Raw genomic sequence first — 16,787 nt, 5'->3', positions numbered from 1 at the left:
ATCTTCACTAATCTCTGGGATTCAGCTTCATTCCACCAAGGCATGTAAACTGCCAACACTTGCATTGTTCCCAAAACTGACAGAGGGCATCCTTGTATGGTGAGTGTGATGATGGTGTTGATAATATAGTGAGATTCGTGATGATAATGTGTATTAGCCTCTACAATTACAGGTAATTATCATCTACAAAGATTTTATATAGTGCCAAATAGTGTACATAAAAATTCTGTAGATATTAACAAAATTTTTTTTGTCTCATTCCTCAGTAGATTTTAAAGTACAGTTGTGACATTTAATTTTGTTTTCTATGTTTATCCAACAAAACATTTATCGAATACTCAGTGTCGTAATAATAAATGAACAAAAAGGTACAAAATATTCCATGAATCAGGAAATTAGTATCAGTAAAATTGTTCTGACCTTTTTGTTGCAGGTAAGCCTAATTGTGGCTGCACTTTTCACAATAAAGTGTGTAGTGTTCGTTATGGGCTTTGCATATCAGTCCTACTTCTACAATTATGCAGAGATATACTTTGATCATCTAGCATTGACGTATTTGGAAAATCCTCAGCCAGTTGATGATATACAAATCAATGTGAGTACTTGCCTGCATCACAATTCTCATAGAAAATTAAAATCATTCACTTTTGTACATAATGCTATCAAACTACAGGTAGCTGTTTTCTCACACTTTCTGCTGAAGAATAACTGATATATGGTTTTGAAGGTTAATGAAAAACTTATAAATGATGATTTGTCAGGAACTTCCCATCACAAAAAAATTGTGTTGTCATTCATAACAGCATATATCTGCCACTTTAGATAGTTGCTGACTATGTATTTAATGTAATTCTTGGTTGAAATTATAACCTCCCTTTTATGGGCAGTTGAAAAAATTACAAATACTGAAAGTCATAAATAACAATTTTTCTCCATCCATTACATGAGAAACATATGAATGGAAGCAATTTATAAACATTCCATTATAATCCTGTTGCTGTGGAACAATTCTGTGATACTTCTTTGCCTTTGTCCTGTATTAGCACAGGGTCAGGAAGGTTTCTGATGGAACTGGCATGGTTAGTTTAAGGTGTGGCCAAATGTCCTTCCTGTTGCCATCTTGTCATTCCCCAGGAAGGAATATGCACACCCCAACTGTCTGCATGCAGTGTTATTCATGTGAAAATGGGAAATAGTTTCCTAAATGTTTTTAAATTGTGTAACCAAGGTTGGACTTGTGTATCAGCCCAGTGTTCACCTAGTGCATTGCGGGAAATCTTCTAAAAATCACATCCTGGCTGTTTACCCAGTTGACCCTCATCATTAAACTGCCAGGTAGACTTGACCCTTTGCCAGCACAGCTACCAGTCCTGGAAGCAGCACTTTAACAGGCATAGCTATACGGTTGGGTAAATAACTCCATGATACTATTCAGCTTTACTCCAAATCCATTTTAGATTTTGGAATAAAGTGACTTAACATCACATAATAGACCATGACCCATAAATATTCCAAAAAAAGTAGAAGGTTACTGCAGCAGCGAAATGTGGTGCTGCCACGAACATAGTTCCACTCAACTTGTGGTGAATCTTTTCTCACATGCACACTTTCTTGAAGTTACTGAAATGCAGTTCTCAGCTGGAAAATGTTACAGAAAAAACAGCTGTACACCTCATAACCAAAAACTGCACTAAAAACTGTTTTATCAGGGTAGGGTTACTAACAGATAAATGAAAGTATTTATGTGCATAAATTTCACTCTATTAGAGTGAGCTTGCATACACCAGTTACTACAAAGCCTTACTCTAAGCATACAAAGTCTGAAAAGTACACATAAAACAACATTCATAACCATAGCTAGTTTTTAATGATTATTAGCTATCCTTCACAGAAAGTTTACAAACTGATCATTTCTGAAACTTCCTGGCAGATTAAAACTGTGTGCCAAGCCGAGACTTGAACTCAGGACCTTTGCCTTTTGTGAGCAAGCTACCCAAGCACACCTCACAATTTTCTTTTAGAATATCTCGCTCAAATGTTACTGTAATCAGTCTCAAGTAACAAGATGTTCACATTTGGGAGTAAGCAATGTGACATATGGAATTTAGTTACTTAAGATGTCACCAAAAGTCCTGAATTTCACTCTGTGCACTTTGAACTCTCTTTCACACTTTATGACACTTCTCAAACATTTTGGTGCTGAAATATCACAACATTAATAATTTTCATTGGAGCACCAATCAATAGGTCTGATCACTGTGACATCCAAGCCCCAGCTCTACTCATCTCTCTACACAAAAAAGTTTCTAATTCCCAAAATATGCATGAATATGCTAATTTCTGATTGACAGAGAAACATCAGAGCCAGTCAGAAAGCAGCATCAATCCCACTACATCCTGTACTTATATACAGAACCAGTCACAATTTGTCACTGAATCAGACCAGTAAATTAACAAAAATAAATTTTGAAAATGCATGAATATAAAATTAACTATTTAATAGTCATGGGTGACTGGAATTCGAGTGTAGGAAAAGGGAGAGAAGGAAATGTAGTAGGTGAATATGGATTGGGGCTACGAAATGAAAGAGGAAGCCGCCTGGTAGAATTTTGCACAGAGCACAACTTAATCATAGCTAACACTTGGTTTAAGAATCATGATAGAAGGTTGTATACATGGAAGAACCCTGGAGATACTAAAAGGTATCAGATAGATTACATAATGGTAAGACAGAGATTTAGGAACCAGGTTTTAAATTGTAAGACATTTCAAGGGGCAGATGTAGACTCTGACCACAATCTATTGGTTATGACCTGTAGATTAAAACTGAAGAAACTGCAAAAAGGTGGGAATTTAAGGGGATGGGACCTGGATAAACTGAAAGAACCAGAGGTTGTACAGAGTTTCAGGGAGAGCTTAAGGGAACAATTGACAGGAATGGGGGAAAGAAATACAGTAGAAGAGGAATGGGTAGCTTTGAGGGATGAAGTAGTGAAGGCAGCAGAGGATCAAGTAGGTAAAAAGACGAGGGCTAGTAGAAATCCTAGGGTAACAGAAGAAATATTGAATTTAATTGATGAAAGGAGAAAATATAAAAATGCAGTAAATGAAGCAGGCAAAAAGGAATACAAACGTCTCAAAAATGAGATCGACAGGAAGTGCAAAATGGCTAAGCAGGCATGGCTAGAGGACAAATGCAAGGATGTAGAGGCTTATCTCACTAGGGGTAAGATAGATACTGCCTACAGGAAAATTAAACAGACCTTTGGAGATAAGAGAACCACTTGTATGAACATCAAGAGCTCAGATGGAAACCCAGATCTTAGCAAAGAAGGGAAAGCAGAAAGGTGGAAGGAATAGATAGAGGGTCTGTACAAGGGTGATGTGCTTGAGGACAGTATTGTGGTGGTGGAGGAGGATGTGGATGAAGATGAAATGGGAGATGCGATACTGCGTGAAGAGTTTGACAGAGCACTAAAAGGCTTGAGTCGAAACAAGACCCCCGGAGTAGACAACATTCCATTGGAACCACTGACGGCCTTGGGAGAGTCAGTCCTGACAAAACTCTACCATCTGGTGAGCAAGATGTATGAAACAGTCGAAATACCCTCAGACTTCAAGAAGAATATAATAATTCCAATCCCAAAGAAAGCAGGTGTTGACAGATGTGAAAATTACCGAACAATCAGTTTAATAAGCCACAGCTGCAAAATACTAATACGAATTCTTTACAGACGAATGGAAAAACTAGTAGAAGCCGACCTCGGGGAAGATCAGTTTGGATTCCGTAGAAATACTGGAACACGTGAGGCAATACTGACCTTACGACTTATCTAAGAAGAAAGATTAAGGAAAGGCAAACCTACGTTTCTGGCATTTGTAGACTTAGAGAAAGCTTTTGACAATGTTGACTGGAATACTCTCTTTCAAATTCTAAAGGTGGCAGGGGTAAAATACAGGGAGCGAAAGGCTATTTACAATTTGTACAGAAACCAGATGGCAGTTATAAGAGTCGAGGGACATGAAACGGAAGCAGCGGTTGGGAAGGGAGTAAGACAGGGTTGTAGCCTCTCCCCGATGTTATTCAATCTGTATGTTGAGCAAGCAGTAAAGGAAACAAAAGAAAAATTTGGAGTAGGTATTAAAATCCATGGAGAAGAAATAAAAACTTTGAGGTTTGCCGATGACATTGTAATTCTGTCAGAGACAGCAAAGGACTTGGAAGAGCAGTTGAACGGAATGGATGGTATCTTGAAGGGAGGATATAAGATGAACATCAACAAAAGCAAAACGAGGATAATGGAATGTAGTCTAATTAAGTCGGGTGATGCTGAGGGAATTAGATTAGGAAATGAGACACTTAAAGTAGTAAAGGAGTTTTGCTATTTGGGGAGCAAAATAACTGATGATGGTCGAAGTAGAGAGGATATAAAATGTAGACTGGCAATGGCAAGGAAAGCGTTTGTGAAGAAGAAAAATTTGTTAACATCAAGTATAGATTTAAGTATCAGGAAGTCATTTCTGAAAGTATTTGTATGGAGTGTAGCCATGTATGGAAGTGAAACACGGATGGTAAATAGTTTGGACAAGAAGAGAATAGAAGCTTTCGAAATGTGGTGCTACAGAAGAATGCTGAAGATTAGATGGGTAGATCACATAACTAATGAGGAAGTATTGAATAGGATTGGGGAGAAGAGAAGTTTGTGGCACAACATGACCAGAAGAAGGGATCGGTTGGTAGGACATTTTCTGAGGCATCAAGGGATGACCAATTTAGTATTGGAGGGCAGCGTGGAGGGTAAAAATCGTAGGGGGAGACCAAAAGATGAATACACTAAGCAGATTCAGAAGGATGTAGGTTGCAGTAGGTACTGGGAGATGAAGAAGCTTGCACAGGATAGAGTAGCATGGAGAGCTGCATCAAACCAGTCTCAGGACTGAAGACCACAACAACAACAACATATTTTACCGAAATCATGATCTCATTTCCCCGTGTACCATAAACTGATAAAATGTTTCATAACAAATTCTGTGTTACAAATGACTAACACACACCTCGTTTTCGAACATTCCTCATGAGACCAGGAACTTCAATGTATAGTATAAAAAGTTTACATAAAACATTATTTCACATTTGCACCTTCATTCATTCTCATAACTAATCCCAATTAAAATAGTAATTAATAAACAATTATAAAATTAAATAAACAGAATTGCAAATAAAAATTATAGTATTTTGTCTGCAGCTCAAACAGTGTCTGTCAGGTACTGTCTCTATGAGATCATATAGAAACTATATACACTCAGGCATCTGATGCCACATACCTATATTTGACTCATACTGCATGCCTATTGGCTGCTGTTTGATCTCAATAGGCATGGTGTAAGGTGCTATACCTCAGCACATGCCCACTTACCTTTTATGTGCCATCATGATAAAAAAAAATTTTTTTTTAAAGTTATCTTTTAATATAAATTACGAAATAACATACTTAAAGTCACCAAATAAAAAATGAAAATCCACTCTAACATACAAAACATGTTTTTTCAAGTTAGAGTGACAGTTTTAACTATGGTTAAGATTTCTTTGAATAGTAACAGTTGTATTGAAAAATAAGCATAAACCAAGGTTAAATAGCACTGGTGGTATAGAACTGATATGACAGATCAGCTGTGTTCTGAAACTTAATTTACTCTTTACGTTGCTAATGAGTGCTGTGGAATCCTGACCTGAAAATATCTATACCACCTAGTAGATACAATATTTATTAATGCCTGACACTTTACTTGATAATAAAAAATCAATAAATCAATTAGTAAAATTAAACTTCAGTAACTATGAAGTAGGAACAAAATAGAATGAGATGTTTTGTTGCTACTCCACAGTGGTGAAAAACCAAAGAATTTGAAATAAAGGTTCAGATAACAGCTGTGTTATATTTACTTAAAAATGATTATTTTATTTCAAAAGGTCACAAGTCTCAATGAAATAATTACTAAATAAAAATCATTAGCTCTCTTGAGAGTAACGGTAGTTCAGCCTGAGAAACTGTATCTTTTAAGCATTGAAATTGTGTGTTGATTCATACATTCATTTAGGTATCATGTTCCATACATCATCACTTGCAATGTGAAATGACATGGTGTACACATTACCAGAGATATGTAGTTACCAAACAAATTCAGTTGAGTGTTTGATTTCACAACTGTGTAAAATACTGTAAATCAGATCTCAGCCACCTTTGTAAAATTATTTATTTGTGTAACTTACTATTGCATTTTCAGCTGCATGGCCATTATCAAATAGTATAATGCAAAAACAGAGCATATGTAAAGAAACAGGTCTCATATCATGCCCCACATGTCAGTGTTCTATTATAAAATAAAATGTTAAAAATAGCATACTACTTTCACTGTGCACAGAAACACCTTTTACTCTTGAATATACATCAGTGTTGTATTGTAAATATGAAGCATTTTGAAGGATGTGAACAACATCTATCTAATATAGATCTAACTAGAATTTTTTTAAGCTAGTTATACTCCAATTAATATTACTATGATACATCTAACAAAAATATATGGTGATACCTAAATGTACAGATTTTCTTTGTATCAATGTTTCTTTTTATTAATGAATGTATTCATTTGTAATATGACACCAGAAGTCACCTTCACGATAGAATCTACAATATACATTACTCAGTCCTCTTTCGTAATAAATATCTTGGTTAATTATACAACTCTGAAAGGTTACCTTCATAAAAGAATTTACAAAACATAAATGAGAAGACAAATGAGCCAACACACCTGTCACATGTGGGCTGCACAAAATTGTATGTATATGTCACTGTCTCTGAACCCTTGTTTATTATAAACCAATTAAATTGGATGTATCCCAAAGATCAGCATTGAACCCTCTTCAGTTCCTTCTCAACATAAACAATCTAAGCTTAAAAGGACATAAAAGGATCATATTTGCAAATGGCATCACTACTCTACTGAAGGGGAAAGTAAGGAAGAATTACACAAGTAATATACGCACTCACAAAGCAACTGAGTAATTGGAGAGAGAATAATTAACTTGTAATAAACAATAAAAAATCGGTTACACTTAAATTTCAAAGTGCTATAGTCAATGTTATGGTTATATAATTTGTTTCTTTAAATGATGAACCAGTTGGTAACAGCATGGAAACAAAAATCCTAGGACTATGACAGCAAAGCAATATAACATGGAATAAAAGTATTAAGTGTGTTATTGCAAAACTGAGCGAGACATGCTACCTTCTTTGCTCTCTAAGACGTTGCTGTAGTTAGTTAACAGTAATAAACATGTATCATGCCTACCTTTATTCTCAATTTAAATGTGGTATCATTTTCTGGGGAAATTCTAAAGTAGCTGCCAGCCCTTTCAAACAGAAAAAAAGGCCATTAGGATCATGCTTGGGTGGAAATCTAGAGACTCACATATACCTTTGTTGGAGATCTCTGGTATTTCTCCTTTACCATGTATCTACATTATGGAAATCCTTATATTCTTTACAATAAATATAATACATATGTACTGTAGACTGCAAAAAGAAATGTGATACTCATGATCAATTTACTAAACAAAACAAAAACTTACATATGACCCTAATCAGTACATCCCTTTGACAAAATGGTACTTTCCACATGGGAGTTAAGCTTTGTAACAAACTTCTTAAAAACATAAAAGAAATTACTCAGTTCAGAACCTTTTCAAAATGCTTGAAGTCATATTTACAACATCACTACTTTTACTCAATTGAAAAATATTTAAATTTATGAAGTGTGCTGTATAAATATTTATCATATGAAAACTGTATTACTTGTAGTCATAATTACATATGCAAAGAAAACATTTTGACCTGTTCATTAATAAACTGACTTGTCCAGTGTCTTGTGCATAAGCTGGTTTGTAAATAACAGGACCAATGAAAACAATCTACAATCTTTTACTGAAGACTAAATTATGATTACTAAAAACATGAAGCAATCTATTACAGAACAATAAGAAAGTGTGGATACAGATAATTTAGGATAGTAGAACAAAAGAACACTGATGGGTGTGGTACCTTTGACAGTCTTTCAGGCTCGTTTTGTATGCCTTTGAGATCAGATAGTCACAGTTATACTGGTTGGACCTAAGTGCAATAAAAGCACTATTCACTATTAATATCACCTAGTACTTCCTTCAGTACAAGCCCTACTGTGTGAACTCTCCAGTCATGCTCAAATAATCAGTGACTTTCTATAGGCACCCCCAACTACTGGAAAATTTTAAACAATGAAAACGGCAGAGCTACAACACCCAAGACACTAGTAATTCCAGCAAGTCTTATTTGATGAGAGAATTGGTACCAATGTGCCCATACAATATACAAAGGGACCTTGCAAAACTCATGACCACTTCACACACTTACTATAACAACATAAGTGTCATCAATGAAATGTACAAAAGCACCTTCTACAATAACAATCACTGCAACACCAGTCCACCCAGTGGATTCAATTTTAATCTCAGTTGCCTACATAGGTTTCCTATAAAAATTAGGGGATTGAGGTTAGTCATTAGCCTGATATTTTAAGTGTACTTACCATTTACATGCATGTGACAAGTGACACCACAGAGCAGTGTGAATGTTCAGCCAAGTATGGTGTGAATGATGAGACAGTGCACTGTATCATTACAATGCTGGGCCACTTGTTCATTATAAGCTTTGTGCCAGATAGACTGTGTATAGCAACGAATATTATGGATGATTTACCCGATTCAGGGATCATGAGACCAACAGAAAGGGCATGGGCCCTTCTAATACTTTTTTTTTCCAAAAATGGATAGCTCTCATTGAATATGTGGGGACTATCATTCACTAAATGTACAAACAGTTCCAGACAGGTTTCCAGTTCTGAACATTCTGGATTTTTCTAACGTTTTGACAGGGATATCTGTCTTCAATGTAATCAACTGCAAGAAGGCTTATCTTCAGAGCCCCATGACACTGGGTAACATTCCTAAGACAACTGTTCTTTTAGTTGTATGGGTACCTCTTCATACCTATGGGCTCAAAATTTCAGCACAGATATGGCAGTGTTTAACTGATGAATTTTTTAAGATGTCTTCCTATTTGTAATCCAGATCGCTATGATATTTTGAGTTTTTCAGCAGATCCAGCATATCACATGATACACCTTTGGGAGTGTCTATTAATTATGTGGGAGATTTTCTTTCAAATTTGAACTCCCTGACCCTGACAGCAAGTACACCAAGTTCTTTCATCCATACATGTATTTTTTCATCATTACTAACTTTATGACAAGAGCGGATATACAGTGTAAAGGGCATATTACTATATACATAACTAGGTCTAGATTGTGACTTAGCATCTATTCCACAATGCCAAGTCTTGTAGGCGATGACATCTCGGTCAGCGAATGACTCCAGTCCAGGTAGAGAGGCATTTTCACATCGAACAATGGCGAGGGTGAACCATCCACTGCCAGTATTCCCTGTTCCAGCATTGAACAACCTTGATTAGGTAAGCCAGATGATAAGGGACTTAGACTTTGCAGGCACCAGACAGTGAGTGTTATCCCATACGCACACACTGGGTGTTCTAGGTGTGCCCGTCTGCTGGTGCACCGGCCTGGCTCCGAGACAAGCGGGTTGCGTAAACGGCTGGCTAGGACCCAGCGGGCAGTGCGGCACTATGCTTTATAATTTTTTTCAAACTGTTTCATCCTTGAGCCCCCGGTTTGAGATGTACCCTTGTCCGGTTAATGGCTGATGCTACAGATCACACTTTATTAATAATTATAATACAAAGTTATGTCACCAGTTAGAGTTGCATTATCAGCAAGTACACCAAGTCTGGTTCTCTACCTGGATTGGAATCATTCACCGACCAAGGTGTCATCACCTACAAGACCTGGCATTGTGGAATAGATGCTAGATCCCAGTCTAGGCCTAGTTATGTGTATAGTAATATGCCTTTTACATTGTATACCCGCTCATGTTGTAAAGTTAGTGTTAAAAAATTAATAAAGCATAGGTGCCGCACTGCCCGCTGGACGCCTAGCCGGCTGGTTATGCAACTCGATTTGATAGATGTGGTGAAGAACCCCCCCAATCATCCAAGGTTTACCCTGTAGTCAGGTAAAAAAGAATTCTTTAAGATTTGTTTGAAACATCATTTAAAACACTTTACTAAAATCTTGTTTTATTTATGAAGTATATTAAACAGTATTTGTGAAGTCTTATTAAAAATACTTTGTTTTAAATATACCAACCCTGAGTGGTATTCAGACGGACAGAAAAACAGAGACAGATGTATAAAAAGACTCTACAAAAATAGTATTAACCATTTTGATGGATCCCTGAAACATTGCCTTTTATTTGTGTATTCTATACATGAAATGTTATTGAACCTTCACTTACACTGCACACAAAATACAACATGGTTTGTATCTTCCTTTGGACCATACGATTACGTAACTTTTCAGTCATTTGTTTTATATGATCACAAAGAAAATTCTTGTCTGCTTAGCTTCACCCACAAGCAATTACCTTCTTGTTTGCCCCGGGTGTTTTGACTTGTCTACGTGCTGCTTAACATACATATTGTAAACGTTTTGATAGAAATGCATGATGATCACAGTAACATCAGCTTTATATGTGTTGCAATTATTTTGACCAGTGTGGCAGAGAACACTCATGTGACATTCATTTCAAATCAGGGAATCCCACATATGCACACATGTAAAGTTTTCATCTCAGTTTAGAGAGGCCATGAAGATTGGTGGACATTTTAGTATGGTCTGTACTGATGATAATTATATAAAAAAATGTTATCCATTATAATAATGTGTATTTTCTGAATTAAAAAGTTTGGCATGAGATTTTTGTTGTCTCCCCTTTCCCTTTGCCCCTGTAATCTCCCCCCTCCTTCCTTCTCCATCTACTGTCCACATTAAACAATGCTCAGTCCACATAATTAATGAGCAAGGTCTTTTATGAAGATTTGAGAGTAGCAAAGATTACAATAAACTTTCAAGTTTACTTAGCTTGTCATGTTGAGATGGCTCCATTTCTTCTTGTCTAGGGGTCTGTTTCTTGAAGCTGAAAATCTAACATCAGGTTCTCATGGTTGGTTTGCACTAAGGAAATTGGAAGATTGTTGCTCCAGATTTTTTTTTACATAAATATATTTTCCACTGATTTTCTCACCTTTTAGTGTACCATACAGTATTTTGATTTTTCACATTAACAAAGTCGAATTTACATTGTTCACACCTATTATACAAAAATATATCTGATCACATCAGAGGCAAGCTCACGACTCTCACACTCTGTGGAAATAACAATATTCCAATGGGTTTACAGGTTTTCTTAACAATTGAATTCCTACTAGTTTTCATTATGTTATTAATTTTGATTATTATTTCATAAATGAATCCAGTAATAAACATAGTAAACAGTATAGGATTGCATAACTGATCATGTAAATTTGAAGTGTGCAAATAATTCATAATTTCAAATGGTTCTAAAAAAAATAATTTTAGCTGTACATTCAAAACTAGCACTTATCGATTATAGCATAGACACTAGATATTTTATAAAGTAATTCCTTTTCATAAATTTTCACTTGAAATATAACATACTTTGTATAAAATTACATGAGAATTTTCAGAAAGCAACTGAGACAATATCTCTATGCCCAAGATTCGAAAAATGAGACTGGTATCACCAACTACATTTGAGGAAAAGTAATGTTGTCCTGTTACACCCCCCCAGTCCTTTAAATGAGATTTGGTGAGATTTTGCCAGACTCTTCACCCCATTTTGAGCTCTTGTAATAAATGGATGTCCTCTTTATTCTGTGTTACATACCCCTGATCGTGATGGAAGGAAAATAAACAAGCACAAACGGCAACTATACCAGGAGGAAGTAACATTTCCAGTGCACACAGTTAATGCAGCTGGGATCCACCCAGCCACAGAAGAAACATCACTGTTTCAAGCTCTTCCCAGTCCACCAAGTTGTGAAATTTTAGATGACTCCTGTTGCAGGTTGTAGCTGTCCAAGCACCACTAACAGATACATTGGCAGAAAAAATGAAGCACAGTAGCAAACTGCTGATGTGGACTTCAGTCCTTTCTTAACTTCAGTTAAGTCCTTTCTTAACTTCAAACTTTCCCTCCCACAGGCTGCTACTTTAGTACACCCTGTATGCAACACCCCAATGTATATCATCACTGACATAAGTGGGAAATCTGTAGGCACAGTGCTGCAGCAGTTAGTAGACAGGGTCCCACACCTGATATGGTTTTTTGCTCAAAACCTGACAGAGTCACAGCAGAAACGATCTGCATTTGACAGAGAGCTGTTAGCAGTGTAGAGTCCACACAGGATATGGTGGCTGATGTGCAGTGACCAGTTTTCGTCCAAAGTTCTGGGTGAGTTCATTTGTTTGTTAGGAAGGGGAGGCTGACAGTGTTTGGCACCTATCAGCTAGTTTGTGATGACAGAATTGAGGTGCATGCCCTGCAGTCATTCTCAAATGATTTTACAGAAACTATTCAGTAAAAGAATTCATTTTTTACTTACTTATAGCTTTATATGCCCAGTTCATGATAATGTGAACACCATTTTGTTAATGGTCATAGTTATTGTGATACTTATGTTGAAGTAAGGCACTGGGTGAAATGTGAAAAAGTTTACAATGAAAAATAGAGTTTGCTATGACTTTACATTTGGTGCACATTACACAAAATGTTGCTGTGTAGGAAATGTAGCTAATAAACTGAATTTTTCTTTAGACTTGGGTGGAGATATCTATCTGCCACCAATATCAAGAAGATTGATCTGATGTACCAGACTCATTTACAATCGTACTGCACCTGGTACAGCTAGAGCAAAATATCCACAACAGTCCTCATATTTCATAAACAGTTTGAGATATCAAAACAAGATTTTGCCAAATGATAGCATGCAAAGAGGAGAGTATTTTTCCATTTGATTATTATACAAAACGTCATTATCTACTGTGTTATTCAACTAAATACAGAGTTTTTTGATGAAACATTGTAATTTTTAAAGTCCATTGACAGCTGGTGAAATAAGAAATGCTATTCGTTTTGGAAAAACAAATGTGAAGACATTTATTTTGTACCAAGGATGTGCTTTTTCATAAGCTACTTACTTTTCCTCAGTTCATCACTTAACAAACTTAATAAACTGCTGTTTCAGAATTCTTTTGTTATTGTGTCTGTACAATGTACTAGTGAGGTGAGACTGTGTAAACTCCACTATGTTTTGTCAAAAGAAAAGTAAAATTTAGCTTGGTACATGTGTAGGTTTTACTCAAAATTGACCACTTATTATGATTCTCTGAAAGTTACAAATGGTTAACAAGGTAGGTGAAAGCAAATAATTGCATTTTCGGCAAAATTCTTTTTAGATACTAACCAAAGCAGAGCTGACAGTAAATTGTTTTGAGTGACATTATGCAAGTGCATACGTGTTGGAGCCTCACTTAATATTTATGAAAAACGTGAAGGTAGGCTTCAGTTTAGAATGGCACTTCCCCTCCAGCACTCAGCTTTTCCCCTACAGACCATTGGTTCCATCTCAAATGAGAAGACTCATATTTGATCATCTTCAGCTTTGTTTGGCTGGACATTAAGCTCAACTGTACCCACTGGATCTGCACCTGTATTGCATGTCAATGCTGCAAAACTGGCAGGCATGCTAGCCCAGAACTGTACAAATACAACGTTCCAGTGGGGTGATTACAGCACATTCATTTGGATTGATCAGGCTGTTCCCAGATTTTGGCAGTAACAGTTATGCATGCCAGCTAGTACTTCCATCGGTCCAAGTCCTATGACAGGTAACCTACATATTTAAGTACAAATATATGTGGAAAACCAATGGCTCTGACTAGTTTTAACATCACACAAATGGTGGTAAAAGATGCATGTAGTGCATGGATTTGAACAAAATAGTGATATTTTCTTTGATTCACTATAAATTCAGAAAAGATACAAAAATTCAGTAGTCATAGATGAAAAAAAAAAAAAAAGAGAAAATGACTTCCTCAACCTGAGCACCGATCATGTGACCTTACCTTGCTGTGAGTCATGAAGTGCTTTACACAGACAGTTACAGCTATATCTGTAGTGCAATGTACAGTCCAGCCTATCGAGCCTTCTGCTCACACAAAATACTGTCAAAAGGAATGATATGATAAGTGACAAGAAAAGTAGTCTCAGGACTTAAATCCCAAAAGAAAGGTAAATTAAACAGATTGTCATCTTGTGATAGATACTTAAGAAACAACACAGAAGTTGGAAACATCAGTCAGTTTTAATATAGTGTCTTCTGTTTATGTTTCTGTTAACTACGGTTTACAGTTATGTGATTTGAACATAAATTAATACATAAGTATAAAAGTAACATTACTGACCTGGACAGTTGAATGCATTAAAATGCCCAGTTCTGGGACACAAGGAGGCACACTGGCCTCAGATCAGATCAGCCTAATTAGCGACAGGTGGTGGAGTGCCAGCCAACCTGTATTTGATTTTTAGGTGATTTTTTTTAAATCGATTGAGGTAAGTACCAGTCTGATTCCCATGACCTGTCTCAGATGCATGGTGCCCAAACACTTTGAAAAGCACTATCACATTTGACAATGCAATTACACAAGTTGCATGAAGGGTTACACAGATTCCTTATCAGCAGAGAATGGTAACCCCGTCATAATAATAGCCTGTATATGGGTGTGGGTGGCTCCTAGCATATTTGAAGAAGTACTATACCAGTCCTTAGCCAGAATTGGCTGGATAAAGCTGAATAAAGGCCACTAGAAAGGAAGGAAAGACGGAAGGAAGGAAGGAAGTAACATTCTTGTCACATTCGTATTTATACTCTTGTTTATAACTTAAGCAGTCAAAAAATATATCTATTTGTTCCTGAATTTGTTTTTGTTTTTACAAATAAACTAAGCAAATAATTTTTGCAGATCAGTATTACTAGCAACAGTGAAGTTTGTGTATTTCTACCTTGATAAAAATTAAATTAATTTTTTCAGTTTGTTGAGTATTCAGACTGGGAAAATGATCATCTTCTGGAAACAGATAAAAATAAATGTTAAAGGAATTTTTGAACTTTTAATGGGGATCATAATTTAATTAATTGTGTAAAATCCTATGTTTAGCTTTGACGTTTACTTGGAGAGTTTTATTTTCTTTGTTTCTGTAATTTTGTTCTTTCCTTATGTAACACAAACAATTTATCTTCTTAGTTTTTGATGTTATACATTGCTACAGATAATACACATATTTGCAGCTGGACTGCTGTGGTAAAATTGATGCAGGTGACTGGTTCAACATCACTGGATTTATTCCAGCATCATGTTGTCCAAAAAGGAATCCTGGAATAACAGAAAGTCGCTGCAGAATACCTGAAGACTTTTTCACTGTAACTCCATATGGATGCCTGAGCAGACTTGAGGCATTGCTGGAGCATGAAATTATTGCAGTTCTTCTGATACTGATGCTCGGTGTTCAGATAACACAGGTAATTTTTTTGAGTTTCAATTTTCCAGTTCAAAGGTTTAAAATGCAGGTTATAACAAGAAACATGTAGCCAAAATTTCAGGGCACATTCCTCACAAAAGGAAGAAGAATATATGTCATACAGATATAAGAACAGAAATGTGTATTTATCTAATAGAATTGATTTTCTACATGTCTTCTCAGTATATTAATCATGGGGAGGACACAGGAACAGAAGGTAACAGTTTACCACATGAAAATCCTGATACGAAATGTTCAGAATGCCATTTTCCTTACACCAATGTATTGTGTTTAATTTCATGGAAGATGTTGTTTTCTTGTGATTCTTATAATTGCTTGTACTACTTATTTCACTGGATTACTTATACCAGCATCAGTTCCTTAATATCAACTATGATTCACTTATTAAGTACGGGACTGAAACTTTCTAGCAGATTAAAACTGTGTGCCTGACTGAGAATCGAACTCGGGACCTTTGCCTTTCGCAGGCAAGTGCTCTACCATCTGAACTACCGAAGCACGACTTGTGCCCGGTACTCACAGCTTTACTTCTGCCAGTACCTCGTCTCCTACCTTCCAAACTTTACAGAAGCTCTACTGCGAACCTCGCAGAACTAGCACTCCTGAAAGAAAGGATATTGCGGAGACATGGCTTAGCCACAGCCTGGGGGATGTTTCCAGATTGAGATTTTCACTCTGCAGTGGAGTGTGCGCTGATATGAAACTTCCTGGCATTATTAAAACTGTGTGCCCGGCCAAGACTTGAACTGCAGTGTGAGAATCTCATTCTGGAAACATCCCCCAGGCTGTGGCTAAGCCATGGCAGAAGTAAAGCTGTGAGTACCAGGCGTGAGTCGTTGTTCGGTAGCTCAGATGGTAGAGGACTTGCCCGCGAAAAGCAAAGGTCTCGAGTTCGAGTCTCATTCAGGCACACAGTTTTAATCTGCCAGGAAGTTTCATGTCAGCGCACACTCCACTGCAGAGTGAAAATCTCATTCTGGAAACATCCCCCAGGCTGTGGCTAAGCCATGTCTCCACAATATCCTTTCTTTCAGGAGTGCTAGTTCTGCAAGGTTCACAGGAGAGCTTCTGTAAAGTTTGGAAGGTAGGAGATGAGGTACTGGCAGGAGCAAAGCTGTGAGTACCGGACGTGAGTCATTGTTCGGTAGCTCAGATGGTA

General features: G+C 36.6%; 1 protein-coding gene across 1 annotated transcript in view; it reads left to right on the top strand.

Annotated features, from left to right (window-relative positions):
* The first annotated feature begins 480 nt into the window (after positions 1-480).
* Positions 481-16,787, top strand: part of LOC126162754 (uncharacterized) — a 57,989-nt gene continuing 41,682 nt past the window's right edge. The window contains exons 1-2 of the mRNA XM_049919439.1: positions 481-595; positions 15,378-15,608. Of these exons, the coding sequence (XP_049775396.1) occupies positions 485-595; positions 15,378-15,608 (342 nt within the window). The 5' untranslated portion in view covers positions 481-484. The remainder of the gene's footprint in view (positions 596-15,377; positions 15,609-16,787) is intronic.

Source organism: Schistocerca cancellata, chromosome 1, assembly GCF_023864275.1.
Source record: "Schistocerca cancellata isolate TAMUIC-IGC-003103 chromosome 1, iqSchCanc2.1, whole genome shotgun sequence".
Classification (NCBI taxonomy): domain Eukaryota; kingdom Metazoa; phylum Arthropoda; class Insecta; order Orthoptera; family Acrididae; genus Schistocerca; species Schistocerca cancellata.
This window is presented reverse-complemented; position numbering and strand designations above follow the sequence as displayed.